This window comes from Nothobranchius furzeri, chromosome 10 (genome assembly GCF_043380555.1).
Source record: "Nothobranchius furzeri strain GRZ-AD chromosome 10, NfurGRZ-RIMD1, whole genome shotgun sequence".
NCBI classification, from domain to species: Eukaryota; Metazoa; Chordata; class Actinopteri; order Cyprinodontiformes; family Nothobranchiidae; genus Nothobranchius; species Nothobranchius furzeri.
In genome coordinates, this window is record NC_091750.1 from 47,717,569 (window position 1) to 47,738,117 (window position 20,549).

Below are 20,549 nucleotides of genomic sequence, written 5' to 3' on the forward strand. Positions count from 1 at the left end.
AAAAAAAAACATCATTACCCAACTGAGTTTTCCAAAAAGACATATCTTCAACAACAGAATGGGTTTCCTGGAAAAAGCATAAGTCAGTTCTGCACTTTTTGGCAAATGAAAATAGCACTTTGCGCTTCAAATAATTCCTCAAACTCCAGGCATTTAACGAAACAATAGACAAAGGCAGAGTTGGACTTTTAAGAAAACGATCGATAAAGCCTGCAGATTCTAATAAATGTCTCTATTTCTTGAGAACGGTATCCATGTAAACATCAGCCTTAATGACAACTTTAACATATATTTAACCCAGGCCTATTCAAATGGCGGCCCGTGGGCCACATCCTGCCCGCGGGCCCTACCCAGCTGGCCCACCTCACCCAATCCCCCAACCACCAATGGAAAAAACTGTTGAAAAATTGTTTTAGCATGCAAGTTTCTAAATTCCCACACTGATATTGCACTTGAACACATCACCACTTTAGCAATCACGGACATATATACGTAGACGCCCCGTGGACTGGTGCTGTCTATTGGAGCTGCCATAGTGTGGCTTCTACATATTCATGTCTATGTTAGCAGTGACCCAGCAATGACCCAGCCCAGCTTGTGGAGCAAACAAGCACCTTTCAGGCAAAACTAAACATGTTCACAACTGACTTGACTGGTGAAAGATTGCCACATTTTCCCACACTCCGTAAAGCCACCTCTCCTCCGAAAGTCACGGCAGAAATGACTGGTTTAGTCGCGAAACTGAAGGACAACTTCGCCAGTCGCCTGGAGGATCTGTCACTTCCTACAGAGGCAATGCAATTAACGAAAGATCCATTTGCTGCCATAGCTGAGGAAACATTGTCCATCAAAGCTAAGAAAGTGGTCTCTTCTATCGATGAGGGACAGTTCCCGCTGGAGTTGGTGGACATGCAGTCATCACTTAAAATGCCACAAGAGCTGCGCACAAATGGCCCCGCTAAGTTTTGGAGTCAGATCAATGCCCATCAGTTCCCAAACCTCAGGAATGTAGCTGTGACTGTTCTCAGTATGTTTGGATCCACCTATATTTGTGAATCCAGCTTTTCCCATATGAATGCAATCAAAACGAACCTGCGCTCCTTTCTCACTGAATCCTTTCTGCACTACTGTCTGCGCATTGCACTCAGCTCCTATGAGCCAAATATTCCATTTCTTGTTCAAAACAAAAAGTGCCACCTCTCGCACTAAAGTTGCAAGAATAACAGTCAAGCTATGGTTATTGTAAATGTTTATTTAATAGCTGCGACTGAATTATTGGAGGTCAATAAAACAAATGTTTGTATTACCAGCTCTGCAGCTGGTAAATTAATACAGATCATTAAAGCAATAAAAGACATTGTGCATTGCTTTTTTTTGTCGTTGTATTAGTGGTAGAGGTAATATCAGTCAAAATATTAAAATTTAATATTTAAACGTTGTCCGTAAAATATATAATAAAGATTTGGGTATCCGGCCCAAAGCTGATCCATGATTTTGAAATCTGGCCCAGTAGGGAAAGTAATTGAATAGGCCTGATTTGACCCATCATAAAATATATTAACATGACCTAATGGAACACATGTCGGCCAGAAAACATCTTATGACCTACATTTGGGGGGAAACTTCTTTCTTTTCAATGAATGCACGACCACCTACAAAATAGGCAGCTTTTCCTTCCTTTCGAGCTTTCTCCACAAGAGGCCAGAGTTTCATCCTGTTTTCCTTGTCAGTTTTGCAGAGATCCTCGGTGAAGCGCAGGTGGTTATCTCAAAGATAAGATGAATTCTTCGCAGCTGCCCATGTTTCTGCTCTGCTGTTCCCAGAAGAAAAACTGTAGCAAGACACTTCTAATATTGTTGGGTTTCTTGGAACCAAGGCAGTATCTATGGCTTCAGGGAGCTTTTCAAAGGTAGACGGGGTGATGTTGCGACAGATCTGGATAACCTTCTGGCGAAGATCCATGTCTTCCACGCTCTTGGAGATTCCATGCAGCTTCAGGTTCCATCTCCTGGAATACCTCTCCATCTCAGTGACAAGAACTTTCACGTGTCACTTCAACCTACACCTCCGTCATTTGTTTGCAGGCGTTCTCCACCTCACATTTCAGGTTTAGGAATCAGACTTTTTAGCTCGTCGGAACGTGTGTTCATTAGCTGGGAAAGCGCTCCAACAATATCGTCAGACGATTCATTTTTACCTTTTTTAGTAGGAGGCTTTACTGGAGCACAGGGGAGAGGAGGATAGTCCTCAAAATCATCTGTTGTTAATGTCATGGAGCTGACAGCAGCATAATTGTGGCAGTTATCGAGTAGTGCATTGACGGTGTCCTCGCCAGCAGCCGCCGCCATCGAGTCTGGTTTCCAAGCGCTATTTCTTCTTTTCCCTGTGGCTGACATGTTGTAAAAAGATCTTCAAAAGTTACATAAATCAGCGGTCAGTATGAAAAGGGTCGAAAATTTGGTGTACAATATAGCCTTTCAAGTTAACTGCACTTTGGATACCGAGCACAGAAAAAACCTCTCACGGCGCCATCTTGGACCCCGCCACCAGCAGAAGTCTGTCTGCTGCTGTTCTCCTCCACAACGTTTATTTATTTTAGGTGTTTAACTTCCACCCTCTTCCTTCCGGGTATGGAGCTCCATTTGTTTAAACAAAGATGGTTTAAAATGCAGCTGGAGCACGTGCCAAAAGGCACATTACTGCAAAAAGAGTAAGAAACACAGTTTTACCCTAAACATGTGATAAAAACTTTAACTTCACCATAATGCTGCGTTTCACTTTTTGGTACATTTCAATAATGCAAGAGTTCCGTTTTAATAAGGTTTGTGAAAAATTAATGTCTGTTTTTTTTATCTTTGTGCAGCCTCAGTTAAAAGAAAGAGAACTTTTGACCAAACAGATGAGCTTATCCAAGCGAGACTGCTGCTGTTCTAAATTTCAACTCTGTTAACAAACCAATTGACAGGAGTCCTTATTGATTATGTATTAAATGGTTATTTACATAAAAGTATTTGCCAGTGCAAACAGCAGAAATATTCCACATAAATTCTTGTTTTAGAAATAAAAATTTTGCTGCTAAACAAAAGTTATGCAAAACTGACAGTACGATTGTCAGTTTTGCATAACTTTTTGTTTGTAAAAATTATATTTAATCAGCTACTATGAAACTTTGTAGATTTGAGTTTTTATTTTAAATTGCACCATGTGATTTTGGCTGCCATCAGTCCACTGAAATAATTAAAACTAATTAAGACGATTATTCCCTTTCCACAAAAACCCACATAAAAATGCCCTCCCCTGTTTCTGCTAACCAAACTAGACCTTGTGTCCTCATCAATGACGTTATTTTCTTTCTAATATTTTATTCTGTTACACTTGGACTCATTATCATTCAGGTAAATGTAGTTTTAATTCTCAGCTTTGAATAAAACATTTAAATATTAGGAAATGAATGGACACATTTGCACACTTTCATTTTTCCAGAAAACATGTTTTAATATTTCAAATGTCATACTAGCTGCAGTAGAAATTAAAAACATCTTCGTCTTCCTCCGCTTATCCGGGTCCGGGTCGCGGGGGCAGCATCCCAATTAGGGAGCTCCAGGCCATCCTCTCCCCGGCCTTGTCCACCAGCTCCTCCGGCAGGACCCCAAGGCGTTCCCGGACCAGATTGGAGATGTAACCTCTCCAACGTGTCCTGGGTCGACCCGGGGGCCTTCTGCCGGCAGGACATGCCCGAAACACCTCCCCGGGGAGGCGTCCAGGAGGCATCCTGACCAGATGCCCAAACCACCTCAACTGGCTCCTTTCGATCCGGAGGAGCAGCGGTTCTACTCCGAGTCCCTCCCGAATGTCCGAGCTCCTCACCCTATCTCTAAGGCTGAGCCCGGCCACCCTACGGAGGAAACTCATTTCGGCCGCTTGTATCCGCGATCTCGTTCTTTCGGTCATTACCCAAAGCTCATGACCATAGGTGAGGATTGGGACGTAGATCGACCGGTAAATCGAGAGCCTGGCTTTCTGGCTCAGCTCCCTCTTCCCCATGACAGATCGGCTCAGCGTCCGCATCACTGCAGACGCCGAACCAATCCGCCTGTCGATCTCCCGATCCCTCCTACCCTCACTCGTGAACAAGACCCCGAGATACTTAAACTCCTCCACTTGAGGAAGGACCTCTCCCCCGACCCGGAGGTGGCAAGCCACCCTTTTCCGGTCGAGAACCATGGTCTCAGATTTGGAGGTGCTGATCCTCATCCCAGCCGCTTCACATTCGGCCGCGAACCTACCCAGCAAGAGCTGAAGGTCAGAGCTGGATGAAGCTAGGAGGACCACATCATCCGCAAAAAGCAGAGACGAGATTCTCCTGCCACCAAACTCGACACACTCCACACCACGGCTGCGTCTAGAAATTCTGTCCATAAAAGTGATGAACAGAACCGGTGACAAAGGGCAGCCCTGGCGGAGTCCAACCCTCACTGGGAACAGGTCCGACTTACTACCGGCTATGCGGACCAAACTCACGCTCCTCTGGTAAAGGGACTGAATGGCCCTTAACAGAAAGCCACCCACCCCATACTCCAGGAGCGTCCCCCACAGGGTGCCCCTGGGGACACGGTCATAAGCCTTCTTCAAATCCACAAAGCACATGTGGATTGGTTGGGCAAACTCCCATGCCCCCTCCATCACCCTTGCAAGGGTATAGAGCTGGTCCACAGTTCCACGGCCAGGACGAAAACCACATTGCTCCTCCTCTATCTGAGATTCAACTATCGATCGGACCCTCCTCTCCAGTACCTTGGCGTAGACCTTTCCAGGGAGGCTGAGGAGTGTGATCCCCCTATAGTTGGAACACACCCTCAGGTCACCCTTCTTAAAGATGGGGACCACCACCCCAGTCTGCCACTCCCTAGGAACTGCCCCCGATGACCACGCAATGTTGTAGAGACGTGTCAACCATGACAGCCCTACAACATCCATAGCCTTGAGATACCCAGGACGAACCTCATCCGCCCCCGGGGCTCCGCCGCTGTGTAGTTGTTTGACTACCTCAGCAACTTCTGCCCCCGAGATCGGACAGTCCATCCCCAGGCCTCCCAGCTCTGGTTCCTCCTCGGAATGCGCATTGGTGGGATTGAGGAGCTCCTCAAAGTATTCCTTCCACCGTCCGACTATAGCCTCAGTTGACGTCAGCAGCTCCCCATGCCCACTGTAAACAGTGTGAGCGAGTTGCTGCCTTCCTCTCCTGAGGCGCCGGACAGTTTGCCAGAACCTCTTTGGAGCCGATCGATAGTCTTTCTCCATGGCCTCACCAAACTCCTCCCACGCCCGAGATTTTGCCTCGGCAACTGCCACTGCTGCACCCCGCTTGGCTATCCGGTACCTGTCTGCTGCCTCCGGAGACCCACAGACCAGCCACGCCCTGTAGGCCTCCTTCTTCAGCCTGACGGCTCCCCGAACCTCTGGTGTCCACCAGCGGGTACGGGGGTTGCCACCACGACTGGCACCGGCCACCTTACGACCACAGCTAGCAACAGCCGCCTCGACAATCGCAGAGTGGAACAAGGCCCACTCGGACTCAATGTCCCCCACTGCTCTCGGGACGTGGTCAAAGCTCTGCCGGAGGTGGGAGTTGAAGACCGTCTTGACAGGTTCTTCTGCCAGGCGTTCCCAGCAGACCCTCACTATGCGTTTGGGTCTGCCAGGTCTACGTGGCATGTTCCCTTGCCATCTGATCCAACTCACCACCAGGTGGTGATCAGTTGACAGCTCCGCCCCTCTCTTCACTCGGGTGTCCAAAACATACGGCCGCAGGTCAGATGATACGACTACAAAATCTATCATCGACCTGTGACCTAGGCTGCCCTGGTACCAAGTGTACCGGTGGGCATCCTTATGTTCGAACATGGTGTTCGTTATGGCCAAACTGCGGCTTGCACAGAAGTCCAATAACAAAACACCGCTCGAGTTCAGATTAGGTGGGCCATTCCTCCCAATCACACCCCTCCAGGTCAAGCTGTCATTGCCCACGTGAGCATTGAAGTCCCCCAGCAGGACAATGGAGTCCCCTGATGGAGCACTATCTAGCACTCGTCCCAGGGACTCCAAAAAGGGTGGGTACTCTGAACTGATATTTGGCCCATAGGCACAAACAACAGTCAGGACCCGTTCCCCGACCCGAAGGCGCAAGGAAGCTACCCTCTTGTCCCCCGGTGTAAACCCCAACACACAGGCAGAGAGTCTCGGGGCTAACAAAAAGCCAACCCCAGCCCTCCGCCTCTCACCCGGAGCAACTCCAGCAAAGTAGAGTGTCCAACCCCTCTCCAGGTCTCGGGTTCCAGAGCCAATGCAATGTGTCGAGGTGAGTCCGACTATATCTAGCCGGTACCGCTCAACCTCTGCCACAAGCTCCGGCTCCTTCCCCGCCAGCGAGGTGACGTTCCATGTCCCAAAAACTAGTTTTCTTGTCCGGGGATTGGACCGCCAAGGCTCCCGCCTAGATTATTAATGCCACAACCTTTTTTGCCACATTTCTTATAAAGTTCTGCAATAAAATGTGACGTGGAATCCAGAGTTTACATGTAATGTGACTCAAAACTTCATCGCATCACGTGACACGTTACTCAGGTGCTCTTGGGCAGGCCCGGTTGTGCAACACAATGACTCAGGTTACACAACTCATGTACACAATGTTTAATTTTGCACTCCTCGCATATTTAACCTTTATTTAAAAAACAATGTCTAGGTGATGTGGCGTATTATAGTTTGGTCTACTTCATTTTAAGGACCATGTATGATTTGTTTTCCATAACATAAAAAATTGTATGTGTCAAAAATCCACACAATGCACTGATTTTGAAATAAAAAAGGTTAATAGTTTATATTCCTGTAACAGGAGCTGGTGTCAGTTCATGTGACAAAACCTCAAATATGTTCGGTCACTTTACAAATCAAATCTAATTTTTCAAAGAAGACTTAGCAAAGTACAACCCACCTAAAACTGAATGTTCCTTTAAAGGTGTGGGACACTTGTTTAATCAATACATTTGCAGTGGTCTCTAATATAAATGATGCCTTGCAAGTCGTACTCTGAGGGGGTGGGGGTCTCAGATGCGCCTGTTTCAGCAGCTAGCTGAATGCCACATCAGAAGTGATGTACACAACAGGATTTAGAGTCTTATTTCTTGATATTTGGATATCCCTCCTCTGATTGGCTAACAGCAACACAACTCTACCTCTGACTTTGTTTGCTCTGCAACTTTGATATTTTATTATCTCCACAAATAGCACAAGCTTGGAGGAGTTCTGCTATGTGGTGGAGTTGCTAATGCTAATGGTTAGCTTCTGTTAGCCGAGACATTCTTCTGTTTCCTGGACGTTAAACCAACAACAGCTTTCCCCAATGCAAGCCCGATGGGTGAGTCCATGAATGTTCAGTGACAATGTGACATAGATCTATCAGGCTTTTCTAATCCTAGAGTTTCACCGTCTATTTTCTATCAGAAGCTAAAGCAGGAGATAGCTGTAGGAGACTATTTTCATGTTCAGCCAGCATGAAAAACTCAGAGCGACCGATTATAATCAAATAATCATTAAAAATGTTTGTTTCCACACCTTTAAATTCTGCCTTTCCTCATGATTTAAATTATCAATATTTTCAGTCTCTTCTGATTTAGATCCACCTAACTTCTTAGTTTATGCAGATTTTGGTCAAATGTCGTGTTTGTGTGGAACTGAATGATTAAAGTTCCTCTCTGTTTCAGCTGAGTTTATTGTTAATATACAGTACATATAACAGTAGTGCTTTTCAGTGCATTTATATGATTGTGCTTTTGCTACACACCAACTACTCGTTTACATACATGAATAAAAATCCTTTACAATATCAGAGAAAACATCACACCATAAAAAGCATATCTGTGTTCGTCGTAGATGGATTCATCGCAGCGTTCACCGAGCCTTGGCTGAACATGGAGTGTCTCAGGCACAAGTGTAAGGCAAAATAAAAGTTTCCTTTATAACAATAGTCATCTCATTCTATGAGAACAGTATAGCAGACTTTATTGCTCATGCATGCACTTGTGCTCTGTTCAAAAACACCTCTGAAGTTTAGAATAACTCTTTCGGCATTCTTTATAGCCCTATTGAATTCCTATTGACAAACAACTTGCAGACCTGCACTGCCCCAAGGTTGTCACGGTGCAGGTGAGGCGAGTGGTTGAGGTGAGGATCCAAGGTGCATGGGGGAAAGGCAGGAATTCAAAAAATAAACGCTTTAATGAAGAGCACACCGGACACTGAAACAATGACCGGACGAGGAACACAGAACTGGGAGGGTTTAAATACAAGAGGAGCTGGGATCTGAAGTGACTGGGAGACGAGAGCCAGGTGGGAGCAATTAGGGAAGACACAGGACTGAATAGAGAGTGGGGAGACAGGACAGGTGGTGACACAGTGTGACAAAGGTCACCACAGCCGCCCTCGCTGTTTGACAGCTGGCCAAGACAGCACACTGGGGACAGATTTCAGTCAGGCAAAATGGACTGCCTACCTTTAAAGAGTAATGAAACTCAGCAATTATTCACACTGCAGAGTGCAACGTTGCATAACTTGGAGCTGGAAAGATTTTAGTTGACATACGGCATCGCAGGAGAAGTTTTCACGCTACTTTAAAATCCCTCAGGAGTGTGTACTGATAACAAGAATAGAAGATAAAGCTTAATATCTGTTTTGCATTGATTACAGTTGCTAAAATGTATTGTATATTATGGAATATACACACTGTGGTGAAATTTTGGGTCACATTCATGCTTTTTGTTCAAACTGCTAAACAAGTCTGTCAGGAATTAGTCTGATCCCAGCAGGTTTGTACTACTTGCCTATATGTGAGACTTCTATGGCATATAAAGAGTGTGCAGCAGTGTCTGTGCTTATATTATTGAGTGTGTAATGCAGAGAAAACAGCCCTGTGGCATATGTATATGTATTATTGTAGGTACATTCAGTTCAGCTCATTGCACCTTGTGCATACACACAACTTGACGAGTGTCCATATCAGTCACCGAATGGTTATAGCAGCGGCGTTAACGTATGCAGCTGTTTGGCGCCTGCTTCACAGCCCGTGAATTTCCAGCAGCAAAGGAAGTGTCATCAAGGTCAGCAGCAGGCTGCAGCTTTGTAATAGGACACTCCATGCTGAGCAGGGTAGGAGAAGCACTGTGGTAAAAAAATAAAACATATTCAGAGGGAGGATGTTTTCTTTTTGCACGTGAAATAACAGGAAGTGCAAAGCTGCAGAGGCAACGACCAACAAGGCAACTTACTTTTGTCAACCACTGAGGTTTTGGTTGCCGTAGACGACTCGCCCTGTTTGATGTTGCAGGTGAAGTTGGACTTGCCTTCAGGTAGGTTCTTGAACAGCAGGCGGCAGTTGTTGCCCGGAAAAAGGCGGACTTTGGCACGGTTTTTGAAGGAGGTGGGCTGTTCCTCGTTTGGGTCGGTGGTGTCAAGGAGCCGCTCGCCCTGCGTGTACTTGCAAAGGACCTCTGGTGACTCAGCTGGAAGGGCGTATTTGCAGTCCATCCTGAGATGGTTTTCTGCCACAGAGCAGTAGGCCAACTGAACCACCTTCTGGGCTGATGCAAAGCCTACGTTCGGTAAAACACAATGACATGCTCTTGTTTAAGACATCAGTTAGATGTCAGAGAGTTGCCCTTTAATTACACTTTGGAGATAATCTTACCAAAAAGTAACATTGTGGTAAGGAGGGTCAGTGTCCCATTCCTAAAATTGAAAAAAGTCAGATCAAATAAAGGGCGGGTGGGGGGGCAAACAAGCCGGTCTCCCATTCATCTAGCATTGATATGCCTGCATATCAATGATGAAGCTGATGTGCTTTAAATATCCGGGTCAGATTTCAGGAACATGATTATCCCCGTTCTGTAGCACCCTTCTGACCCACAAAAAAGTACCGTAATACCCAAGAACTGATCCCAGTACAGCTTCACTGTTTGCGCTGCAAAGACATGAACTGCAAACTTCACTGGTGAATTGCCAACATTGACGTATTTCTACCTAACCTCACTAGAGAACACAAAATGATTATTCATCTACTTTTACCCGAATATATTGAGAAAACACACAAAGCAGGTCAGCAACATCCAGTCTGACTGATGCGAACCTGCTCATTAAAAATGCTGCTTTAACGCAGGTTAGAACTAAATACTTCATCCAGATCAAAAGAAGGAACAAGGATCAGTCTTTTCACCTCTCTCAGATTTATTTACAGCGCTCTGATTCAGATGAATGAATTATTCTCACCTTCTGTGAAGCATTCTGAGTCCTCCTCAGTGCTCTGCAGTGTGATGCCGGGGGTAGATACAGTAGAGGTCGGCTCATGCCAGAAACAGCAGATAGGGAGAGGGAGGGGGACAGAGAGAAGGATGGGAGGGGGAGAAAATGCTGCTCCTGTGGACTTTGGGGACATTTCAGTACTGTATGAGCTTCATATCGATTTTTTTTCTCCGTTCCACCACAGGACAGAGGATCGTGGGTCAATACACAAATCTGTGACTCTATTTGATCCTAACAGGTGAGATGGGGGGAAAAGTAAATGTGGTACATCTTTTTGATGTCTTTGCATTTTAAACTCAGATGAATTATTTTGAGAAATGAAAAGAGATATTGTCATTTTAGTTAAATTGTGATTTGATGATGTTGTGCTCAGTGTCACACTGATGATCCTCAGCTAACACCTTGGCACATTGTAGCTCAATATCTGTAAAAATGAATTTTTGTAGTGAAAAGGTTATTAGCTGTGGCGGCCATCTTGAATTTGGCTGACCCCAAATAAATAAATAAATAAGCATCCAACGGTTACTTTGAGAGTTTCATTAAAATCCTCCCCGTGGTTTGTGAGCACGAGAAGCCACACACATTCACAGATACGGGCAAAAACATTATCTTTGTATCCCTGTATTTGCTTTTGATGTTGGGAAACTTTAACAAATCATGATGACAAAGAAGCAAGACACAAAGCGCTTTGGAGAATATGGATACAAGGTGATTCAAATGACCACGTTTTTATCATTTAAGAAATATCTCCAAACTGCGAAGGTTGGTGTCAAAACATGAACTTGAAATGGTTATCCATGCCTTTATCTTCCCCTGTCTAGATTACTGTAACACTCTTCACACGTTTTAACAAAAAAGCCCTTGACCGCCTTCAGTTGGTCCAGAACTCTGCAGCGAGGCTCCTAACTGGAGCAAACAGAAGAGCTCACATCACTCCTGATGTCTCTGCACTGGTTACCCGTTAACTTTAGAGATCATTTTAGAATCCTGACTATAAGTTTCAATGCTCTACATCAGGGGTGTCAGACTCATTTTAGCTCAGGGGCCACATTGAGGGAAATCTAGTCCCAAGTGGGCCGGACCGGTAAATTAAAAACGACTTCAGATTGTTTCTTTTGTTTTAATACGATCAATATAAAACAAAGCTGGAGCCTGAGGACAGTGTATCCAAAATAGTACAAGTACAACACCTGAAGTGTACTTGAAAATTTGAAAAAATAAATAAATAAACATTCCTTAGTGATTCAAAGAGCTTACAGATCACATGGCTAGATCAGTTTCATGCAGCACTTAAAGTATATTTGACTCATTTTACTTTACATCTTTTAGCTTTCACCAGCACATCAATATCAGAAGTCACATCCTGAGTGGCAGCCAACTTCAGGATGTGATTCAAGTTCTTGTGTGGGCCTTGAGCGCAGCTTTGTTTTATTTATACTCATTACAGAGAAAACTTGCTCACAAAGATAAGTTTATTTTCACTCTACATTGTAAAGTATGAAAATAAAGTTTACACAACCATCTCGCGGGCCGGATTTAACCCGTTTGCGGGCCGGATGCGGCCCGCGGGCCACATGTTTGACACCCCTGCTCTACATGGTCAAGCTCTTCCCTATATTACTGAACTGTTAAAGCCTCATGCTCCAACCCAGCCCTCAGGTCCACACACCAGAACCTTCTAGAAGTTCCAAAGACCAGATTCAGAAGTCGAGGTGATCGCTCCTTCCAGACTGTTGCACCCCAACTTTGGAATGATCTTCCTTTATCCTTACGTAGCATTGACAGTCTGGACACTTTCAAATTTAACATCTAAAGACCCTTTTATTTAAAGCTGCTTTTACCTAAACCTTTTAGTTTTCTTTCTTTTAACTCAAATATTTAATCTTTCGTTCGTTTATGGAAATTTTTTCATGACTATTTTTTCAGATGTTCATCTATTTCTGTTTTGAGATCATTATGATTTTATGACTTTGTTTTGTTTTGTTTTGATCTATGTGAAGCACTTTGTGATTCCATGTCTGTGATAAGTGCTATATAAAATTTACTTACTATTCACTTACCAAAATAGTCAGGAAAAAATAAGAAAACTTCTACATTTAATCAAAATCTATGTAACATAATCATAAAAAGACAAGAAATCTTTTGGAAAGTGACATAAAACACAACACATGGCAACAACAAACACAAAACTACTTAAACGTGATTAAAATGATTAAATAATGCAGACAAAACCCCAAAAATGACCTGAAAGACACACGTAGCGATGTCACACTTCTACAAGATAAATGAAATAAAATAAACTGAGTAGAGTCTTAAGAACTCGATTAAAAAACTAAATTAAAAGAGGCTAAAGAACAGATGATGGTTAACGGTAAACAATGTGAGCCTCTAAACTCAGAATACAAGATTAAGTCATCTGAATATTTGTTGCAATAAAGATTTCAGTCTGACTGTTTTATCCGTTCATAATATAAACTTCACTGAGATCATCCCACGGTGTCCTCCGTGTCTCCTTCACATGGCTCATCCATCTCATCAAGGTCTTTCTGGACAGCTGCAGAAGAGCCTGAGGCGGACGCTGCTGGAGTCCTGCAGAGATCTGTAAACAGCACAAACAACAGCCCTCAATCACATGAGTAGCTCAGCTCTGGGTTCTAGCTTCCTGATGAGCACTTCTGGATCAGCTGTGAGACCACGATGTTGGGATTCCTGCCACATGATGAGAGATTCTGTAGTTGAGTCATCTCGCAGACTCTTCCCTCGTTAGACCTCAGGGTGTTTTACCTCTCAGATGACTGAATGAGTTCACCATTTCTAGCCCAGGTTCAGCAGACTGCGAGGATGAGACAAAGCTGGAATTAGACTTATGGAGAAACAGAGGTGTGGACTCGAGTCACATGACTTGGACTCGAGGCAGACTCGAGTCATTATTTTAATGACCTCTGACTTGGCTTGATCAAATCTATAAAGACATATGAGTTGACTCAGACTTGAACGCCAATGACTTGCAACTTGAATCGCCTTTCATCTGTTGACTTGATGATGACTTGAGCATATTTGATATTTTAGCGCAAAAGTGGCACGACATGCACAAAAATCATAAATCATTCTTGGTTCTGGGTGTGATCTTGTTCTGCTAAATGCAGCAGCACTTTGTTTATAAACAGTTTCTGTTGAACTTTCTGCTTGTTTGAGCAAATAAATGAAGCTTTAAGAAGATTTATTTCTGGAATTTATTTATTATCATCATCATTAAATTGAAGTTGGACAGATGACTTGATTATGACTTGAAAATTCAAAGTTAAGGAGTTGGACTTGACTTGGACTTCCACATCATTGACTTTGGACTCGACTTGGACTTGGTTGTCTTTGACTTGGACTTGACTCGAGACTTGACTGGAAAGACTTGTGACTTGCTTGTGACTTGCAAACCAGTGACTTGGTCACACCTCTGCAGAGAAATGACATGGAGTTGTTGGAAGGGATGAGTTTTGACAGTTTTAGAAACAGGTGTGCCATTTGTTTGTTTGTTTGTTTGTTTGGAGAGCTAGTTATTCTTCTAACAGTAACAAAAATACCTAAATAATGAGCTCATTTAGTTCAAGAGAGAGATTTATAAAATACCTTTTCTCCACGCTCACAAGTCCTCATTAAAACAGTAGAATTAAACTTTGTCTCTCAAAAGAGAAAATGTAAGAAATTCTTGTGCTCCAAAATGAGCATCACTAAACAATCAGGACAGATGGAGACAAAAGGACTCTTTTGCTCCTTGAGTACAAGAAATCTAGAATTGTCCTTGTTCTAAACACGTTTCTAAAGCATGAACGTGGTTTTCATGGGCCTGTGGTGTGTGTGTGCGTGCGTGCGTGCGTGTGTGTGTGTGTGTGTGTGTGTGTGTGTGTGTGTGTGTGTGTGTGTGTGTGTGTGTGTGTGTGTGTGTGTGTGTGTGTGTTGGGCTCTATCACTCCACACACTGCCGCCTACTGGTGGCGTTTGATGTGACAACAAAGCTAAAAGATTATTGCTTGTTTGTCAGACGCAAATCTCAGGTAAAACTGCATATTTCGTCCATCTGAGTGGAAATGTGAGACTTTGAAAAAGTCATGTTTTAAAAAGTCCTGAGTTTATCATCATTCATGCAAAATTTGTTAGATAAATAAGACCCATCCTGCCTTGTGAGTTCAGGTCCTCTGTTTTCCAGTTGTGTGGATTGTGTAGTACTATTAGGGTAGTACCAAGTTGAATAGAAATATTCTATCCCTCTTCCATTCGTCTCTCCACAGATTTGTGTTAAACTATTTAAAATTTTCCTCTTTTATAAAACATGATTATTGTTTGGAAACAGCATATTTCCAAGGTTCTGTTGTTTTCAGAACTTCTCCAGTTCCTCCAGACGTCACTGAACAGCTGTTTTTGTTGTGGATTTGATTGATGTTATCTTTGTGCGTCTTAAAACTGAAGGTAGTGCTATGTATACCTGCTCTGCTCTTGCGCTGGCACGCCACATACACACGCGCATCACGCACGCGCGCATCAGCGCAGCGAAACCAGGGACCAGTTCAAAGATCAGGTAAGAGCATATGCTTCATTTCTAGACTAAATAAATCAGATTAGAGGAACGTCAGGTCGGGTTTGCGTGCGATGGGGCATGCCGCGCACCTGCAGAGGACAAATTGCGCATGGGGGTGGAGGGGTGGGGGTTGCTGCAGTGCAATGACACCGCATGGGCGTAGCCTGCTCTGCATTTGGGCTGCAGGGAGAGCCGCACATCCAGGCCCGCGGTACTCCGGGATGATTTATGCTCCTTCTGCTGCAGGCTGCATGCTCTCTGTGGACTAAACAGGCGGATATCAGTGGGGGCTGCGCGACTTTCTCATGCCTGACCCATGTTAAACTTTCCCAGGCAGCGGTGAGCAGGTCTGATCGGACAGGTCACCATGGAGCTGCAGCATCTGCTGGTCGCGGTTTGTCTCCTCCTTGGCAGAATAATGATGACTCATCAGACTCACAGTACGTCCTTACTTTGATTATCATTAATGTGTTTATTTTGTTCTGCTCGTATCTCTAGAGCTGAGACTGAAGGGCAGCTTGAAGGACAAAATGCATTGTTACTGTAAACAGAAAATAAGCAACACTTTAAACCCACGGGGGTGTTTTTAATTTTAACTCATTTATTATAACCAGAAATAACTGTGGCATGACTCAGTGATCTTATGTAATCCAGACAAACACTTACTCAGCAAAACATTAGGTCACATCAAAACGTAATGCTTATTTAATTAGCCCTTTTGATGACACATTTCAGCTCCGCCTTCTCTTTTCCCTGTCCATCTTTACAGAAAATAATGATTTAATTATTGTTGCTAAAATCATCATCAGGTATTTTAAAGACCAATAACTTACAGCACATGCAAGCTCCACACGAAACTGTTAACCAGCATTTTTAAAAGGTAAAAAGTTTCAGAACAAGTGTGACTTTCTACTTTCACCAGATCCATCTGCAAGAATTTCAGAGCTTCTGGTTTTCTACTGATGTGCAAAAATCTGTTCTTGTTGCTGGAGGCAGACATGATCACAACATGCTGAGTGACAGCTAGTCTTGAAGGTTTCCACTGTTAGAGTCCACCAGATTTGTCGCACCACCCTTACTCAGCTGATTTTAAAGTTTGCATAGAAAGTGTGTGACTTTCAGCTGATCCGAAGGCTGTGGGACACAAATCTACAAAGCAGTAGATTATTTTCACCCAAACTGAAACCACCTGGTTGTTTTCTCTGCATTAAACCAGTGATCGGAAGATTGCAGGTTCAGTCCCGGCTCCCACCAGAGAATGCTTAACACTTAACCCGCCTTGCTGGTGGTGGTCAGAGGGACCGGTGGCCTCACCACTGTCAGCTGTGGCTACAATGTAGCTCATCATCACCAGCGTGTGAATGTGTGTGTGAATGAATGGATGACTGATTGTGTTGTGAAGTGCCTTGGGGGGTTTTAGAACTCTAAAGGTGCTAGACAAATACAGGCTATTTACCATAAAACTAAACTAAAGGAGAATCCTAAGGATATGAACTAAAACACTCTAGTTTTACCCTCATTTTCTAAGCAAAACTATTGTTGCAGAGAGTTTCTTGACTAAAAAACAAAACCTAAAAATGAAAAGAAACAAAAATGTTGACAAAGTGGCAGAAAGAGGGTTGTTTGTTACGAACGTCTTCAATTCAATTCAAGTTTATTTATATAGCGCCAAATCACAACAAGAGTCATCACAAGACACTTCACTTAGAAAACATTCCAATACAGGTCACTTCATTTAGCCAATCAGTAAAACGTTTCCTATATAAGGAACCCAGCAAATTGCATCAAGTCACTGACTAGTGTCAGTGTCTTTACAGCAATTCTCACACTAAGCAAGCATTTAGCGACAGTGGAGAGGAAAACTCTCTTTTAACAGGAAGAAACCTCCAGAGGATCCTGGCTCAGTATAAGCAGCCATCCACCACGACTCACTGGGGATCGAGAAGACAGAGCAGACACACACACGCACACACACACACACACACACACACACACACACACACACACACACACACACACACGCACGCACGCACGCACGCACACACACACACACACACACACACACACACACACACACACACACACACTTCCTAATAGGCAGCAACAATCAAACACAGTAAAAACTGTGAATCTGAACTCATGTGCAGCTTTGACTTCAAACATAACATCGCAAACATTTTAAACTTCTCTCTCAAACTTTAATTCATCAGAATCTATGTCTCCTAAACCTCACAACCTTTTACAAAACATCACCTTTTCACCTTCTCTAGTGAACCCGGTGTACACGTTTCTGTTCACGCCTCGTGGGCCCCAGATGTTCCCGTGTTTAACCTACCTGGAGCGAAATGTGAGGGTGGACTGTGAGTTCCCACCCACCTACCAAGTCCCTGGACCCTACTGTGAATACCGTCAGGACAGCCGTCTGGTGGGCACCACCTACCCCAACGACGTCATCTACGTGTCCACAGACGACCGCAGGAGGAGCAATGTCAGCCTGGTCGCCCCGAATCTGTGCCGCCTCACCTGGGCCCCGATGGCGGATGAGAAGCCTTACACCTACACCTGCAGGGTTTATCAGGGCAACGGCTGGAAGGAAAACAGCATGGCTGTCCATCATCGTTAGTTTCTGCTGCGTTTTTATTCCATCTAGTCATCTGGAACATCTGAACTCACACTCTCTTCTGTCTTTCAGGGATTCTTCCAATCTGCTCTGCCATCAGTGTCATGTTCAAATCAGCACCATGGCTGTTGTCCCTGGTGATGTCACTTCCTGTAACTGTGGGTCTTCTGAGTCCTTGAGTCTCACAGGAAAACAACTCCATGGACTTTTTTTGGCTCACTGGTTTGATGGACGCTTCAGTGTGGAAGCATTTTATTCACAATGTTTAAAACCCCGTCAATGAGAGGCTACAGAGCTCCTGGCCGTTGTTGTGAGATCATCTATTCACTGTCACCACTTTACCTTAAACACCATGCAGCTAAAGCCAGGCAAAGAAATCATGAGATCAAATAACACAAAAAAAGAATACACAAGTGTTCATTTGAACCACGACAAAGAATAAAAACAAATATCGATCAGTTTTTATTCCTTATGTGTCCTCTACATCAACATACTCTATCACCTGCTATATGAATGCTAATTCTGTATTAACCAAAAAGCTTGTTTTGATTTTTTTTTTATAATTTAAAGAAAATCTGAGTGTCCTGATTTTTTTATGACAAATGACTCAAAAAGAACATTAAAGTAGATGTCTCTGGGCCCTTTTCTGCCTATAGATAGATACGTATTTATTATATGCGTGAGAGAGTCTGCCTTCCATTGGAATCATTGTGATATCACATCATTATAGAGCAAAAACCTACTTTATGATGAAGAAAATCTCACGTTGCTCCATTCTAAACCAGGTGATGTGTTCATGTTTTGGCTTTTAAACCAAGAAACCTGCTCAAACACTGCCTTTCTGTTAGAGCTCTGACACCTTCAGAACACCGCCTAGATGATCAGATCAATGTTAGATTCAGCTCGGACAAGCAGTCTTCTCTCCTCCTAACAGCAACAACACAGAGACATGACTCATCTAACTTTCTCTTGGACACTTTGGTCTGGCAGATTAAAGAAACGTGAAGAGGCGTGACTGATTTGGCAGCTTCTGCAGTCCTGTTGGGATGGAATAATTCTGCAGATGTCCATGAGCCAGACCAGACGAGCTGTGGTGAGAACCAGAGCTGACTAAAGCATAACAACGAGTTTTAAATATCCTGCAGTGTTCAGATGATAAGTACGTGTGTTATAGTGCACAGATTGCGTATTAATCATCGACATAATATACTATATTATGTATAGTATATATACATTAAATATTATTATATAATGTATCAATGCACTTTGGTTTATTTTGTGTTCATGCTGCCTGATAAGATCAGATCTTTCATGTATTTCGTGTATTTTTTCCACTTGTCACATTTTCTTGGTTGAACCTGCAGTACTTGTTAATTATTTAAATGCATTGCATATGTCCTTTATTTTGTTAATTAGTTTTACCAGTACAGGTGCAGCAAAATGTATAATTGAACTGTTAGAAAATAAAAGTTAGGGAGACATTTTAAGCTAAATAAATAAATCACTAATTCCCGTTGATAAGCATGTTGCTGTGTCGTTCACGCCATGAATCTCTACTTAAAGACAGCAAAGAAAACGAACAGAAAAATATCAATTTTTACTTTTCCACCTTCATGTTTTTACATGATTATCAATATATCTACTAGATAAAACACTTTTTATTAAGTCATAATAATCAAATCATCCCATCTGTTATGTTTCATTATGTTAGGAATGTTTACTTTTCCATCCCAGTAGAAAATCTAGAATAAATCCCAACTTATTCATAAAAATAAAAATGTAAAAATGCGTTCCGTTTGTTGCAGGATCTCGTTGATGACATTTACTCTGCATCTTATTCATGGATCTATATTTTAAAATACAAGGAAGTGCAGCCCTGAACCATAATAGCTTGTGACTGAATTCTCTATGTTATGCTTCCTGCTGTCCTGCAGAGGGAGCTCTCAACTTATACTAATGCGGGTTACGCCATGACAGTTCATCCCTGCTTAAACCATGATGCCATGTGCACATCTATACTTATTTTCAAGCACTAAACAAGACATCTGACTGTAACTTAGTTTCAGAGTAATTAGTCATGTCCAGGATTTATAAATAAGTATAAAAGTACTTTTTAATGCCAACAGTGGATCTGACTAAAATGTGTTGATTAGCATAAAATCAAGTCATGCTGATGAAATGATTAGTCATGGCTGTTGCTCTTTCACACATTTAACTGGGGCCTTTAAAAGTGTTTCTCACAGTTTGAATAAGGAACGGTTATCCAGACTTCAGGATTTTCCTGAGGAGCAAAATGTAAGCATTGTACTGAGAAATTATCACAAAACAGTCTCAGTCGTGTTGGAAGGAAGGGTACACTAAAACAGATATCCTTCTCAGCTGGCTGGAGGTTTTTCTCTTTTCACAAAAGCTAAAGAGGGACGTAGCCACTGTTTATTTGTGAGCCTGCGAGATAGCCGTGTTTGCGCCGAGCTAACGCTGCTGCTCCGCCACTGGTAATTCGACCATAGCAGGCAATAATAATAATAAATTAAATTGTTTTTTTTTTTTTCATATTTTTCTACAAACCTCAGCCAACAACACGCCTCAGTCTGACCATAAGGTTGTCTGTCTTACCTAACCACCACACTTCCACATCTAGCTGAGTCGTCCACTCATTACGTGTTCGCACATTTCGCAACAGAACACCACTGGTGTGAGAGGTTCTCCGCTCAGTCATGTCAGAGAAGGAAAAGCAGAAGGCACTATATCAAATACAAGCCATTTAGCGCTCCCTCATTTCCTTTGGCAGTGCAGGTTCTGATATCTGATGGGAGGGGTGAGAGTGATTGTGTTTAAAAGATAGCTTGTTTTGATGATTTGCTAATGCAGCTTAAAGAAGCCATGGCATCTTTTTGTTTTACTCTAAAATCTGAGGGAAAAGGCTAAGGGCTAACACTGAGCTAACAGTACTAGCAGGCAATTAGAAGCAAATAGTCAACTCTAAAAATATCTCAAGCTACTTTTTCA

At 43.1% G+C, this 20,549-nt stretch overlaps 1 protein-coding gene across 2 annotated transcripts; it reads left to right on the forward strand.

The window, feature by feature from the left end:
- Positions 1 to 14,765: 14,765 nt before the first annotated feature.
- LOC129152422 (uncharacterized) lies at positions 14,766 to 19,061 on the forward strand. 2 transcript variants are annotated; one of them, XM_054730575.2, is made up of 4 exons: positions 14,766 to 14,920; positions 15,254 to 15,360; positions 17,191 to 17,538; positions 17,613 to 19,061. In XM_054730575.2, exons 2-4 carry the CDS (start codon positions 15,288 to 15,290, stop codon positions 17,717 to 17,719), a joined length of 528 nt encoding a protein of 175 aa, XP_054586550.2. In that variant the 5' UTR covers positions 14,766 to 14,920; positions 15,254 to 15,287; the 3' UTR covers positions 17,720 to 19,061. The 2 variants fall into 2 exon arrangements, with proteins under 2 accessions (XP_054586550.2, XP_054586549.2); XM_054730574.2 differs by lacking the exon at positions 14,766 to 14,920 and having other exon boundaries at positions 15,045 to 15,360.
- Positions 19,062 to 20,549: the final 1,488 nt, after the last annotated feature.

Coding starts and splice junctions, on each gene's coding strand:
- LOC129152422 (XM_054730575.2), top strand. CDS start 15,288: ATGGAGCTGCAGCATCTGCTGGTCGCGGTTTGTCTCCTCCTTGGCAGA. Junction 15,361..17,190: donor GATGACTCATCAGACTCACA/GTACGTCCTTAC, acceptor CACCTTCTCTAG/TGAACCCGGTGTACACGTTT. Junction 17,539..17,612: donor CAGCATGGCTGTCCATCATC/GTTAGTTTCTGC, acceptor TCTGTCTTTCAG/GGATTCTTCCAATCTGCTCT.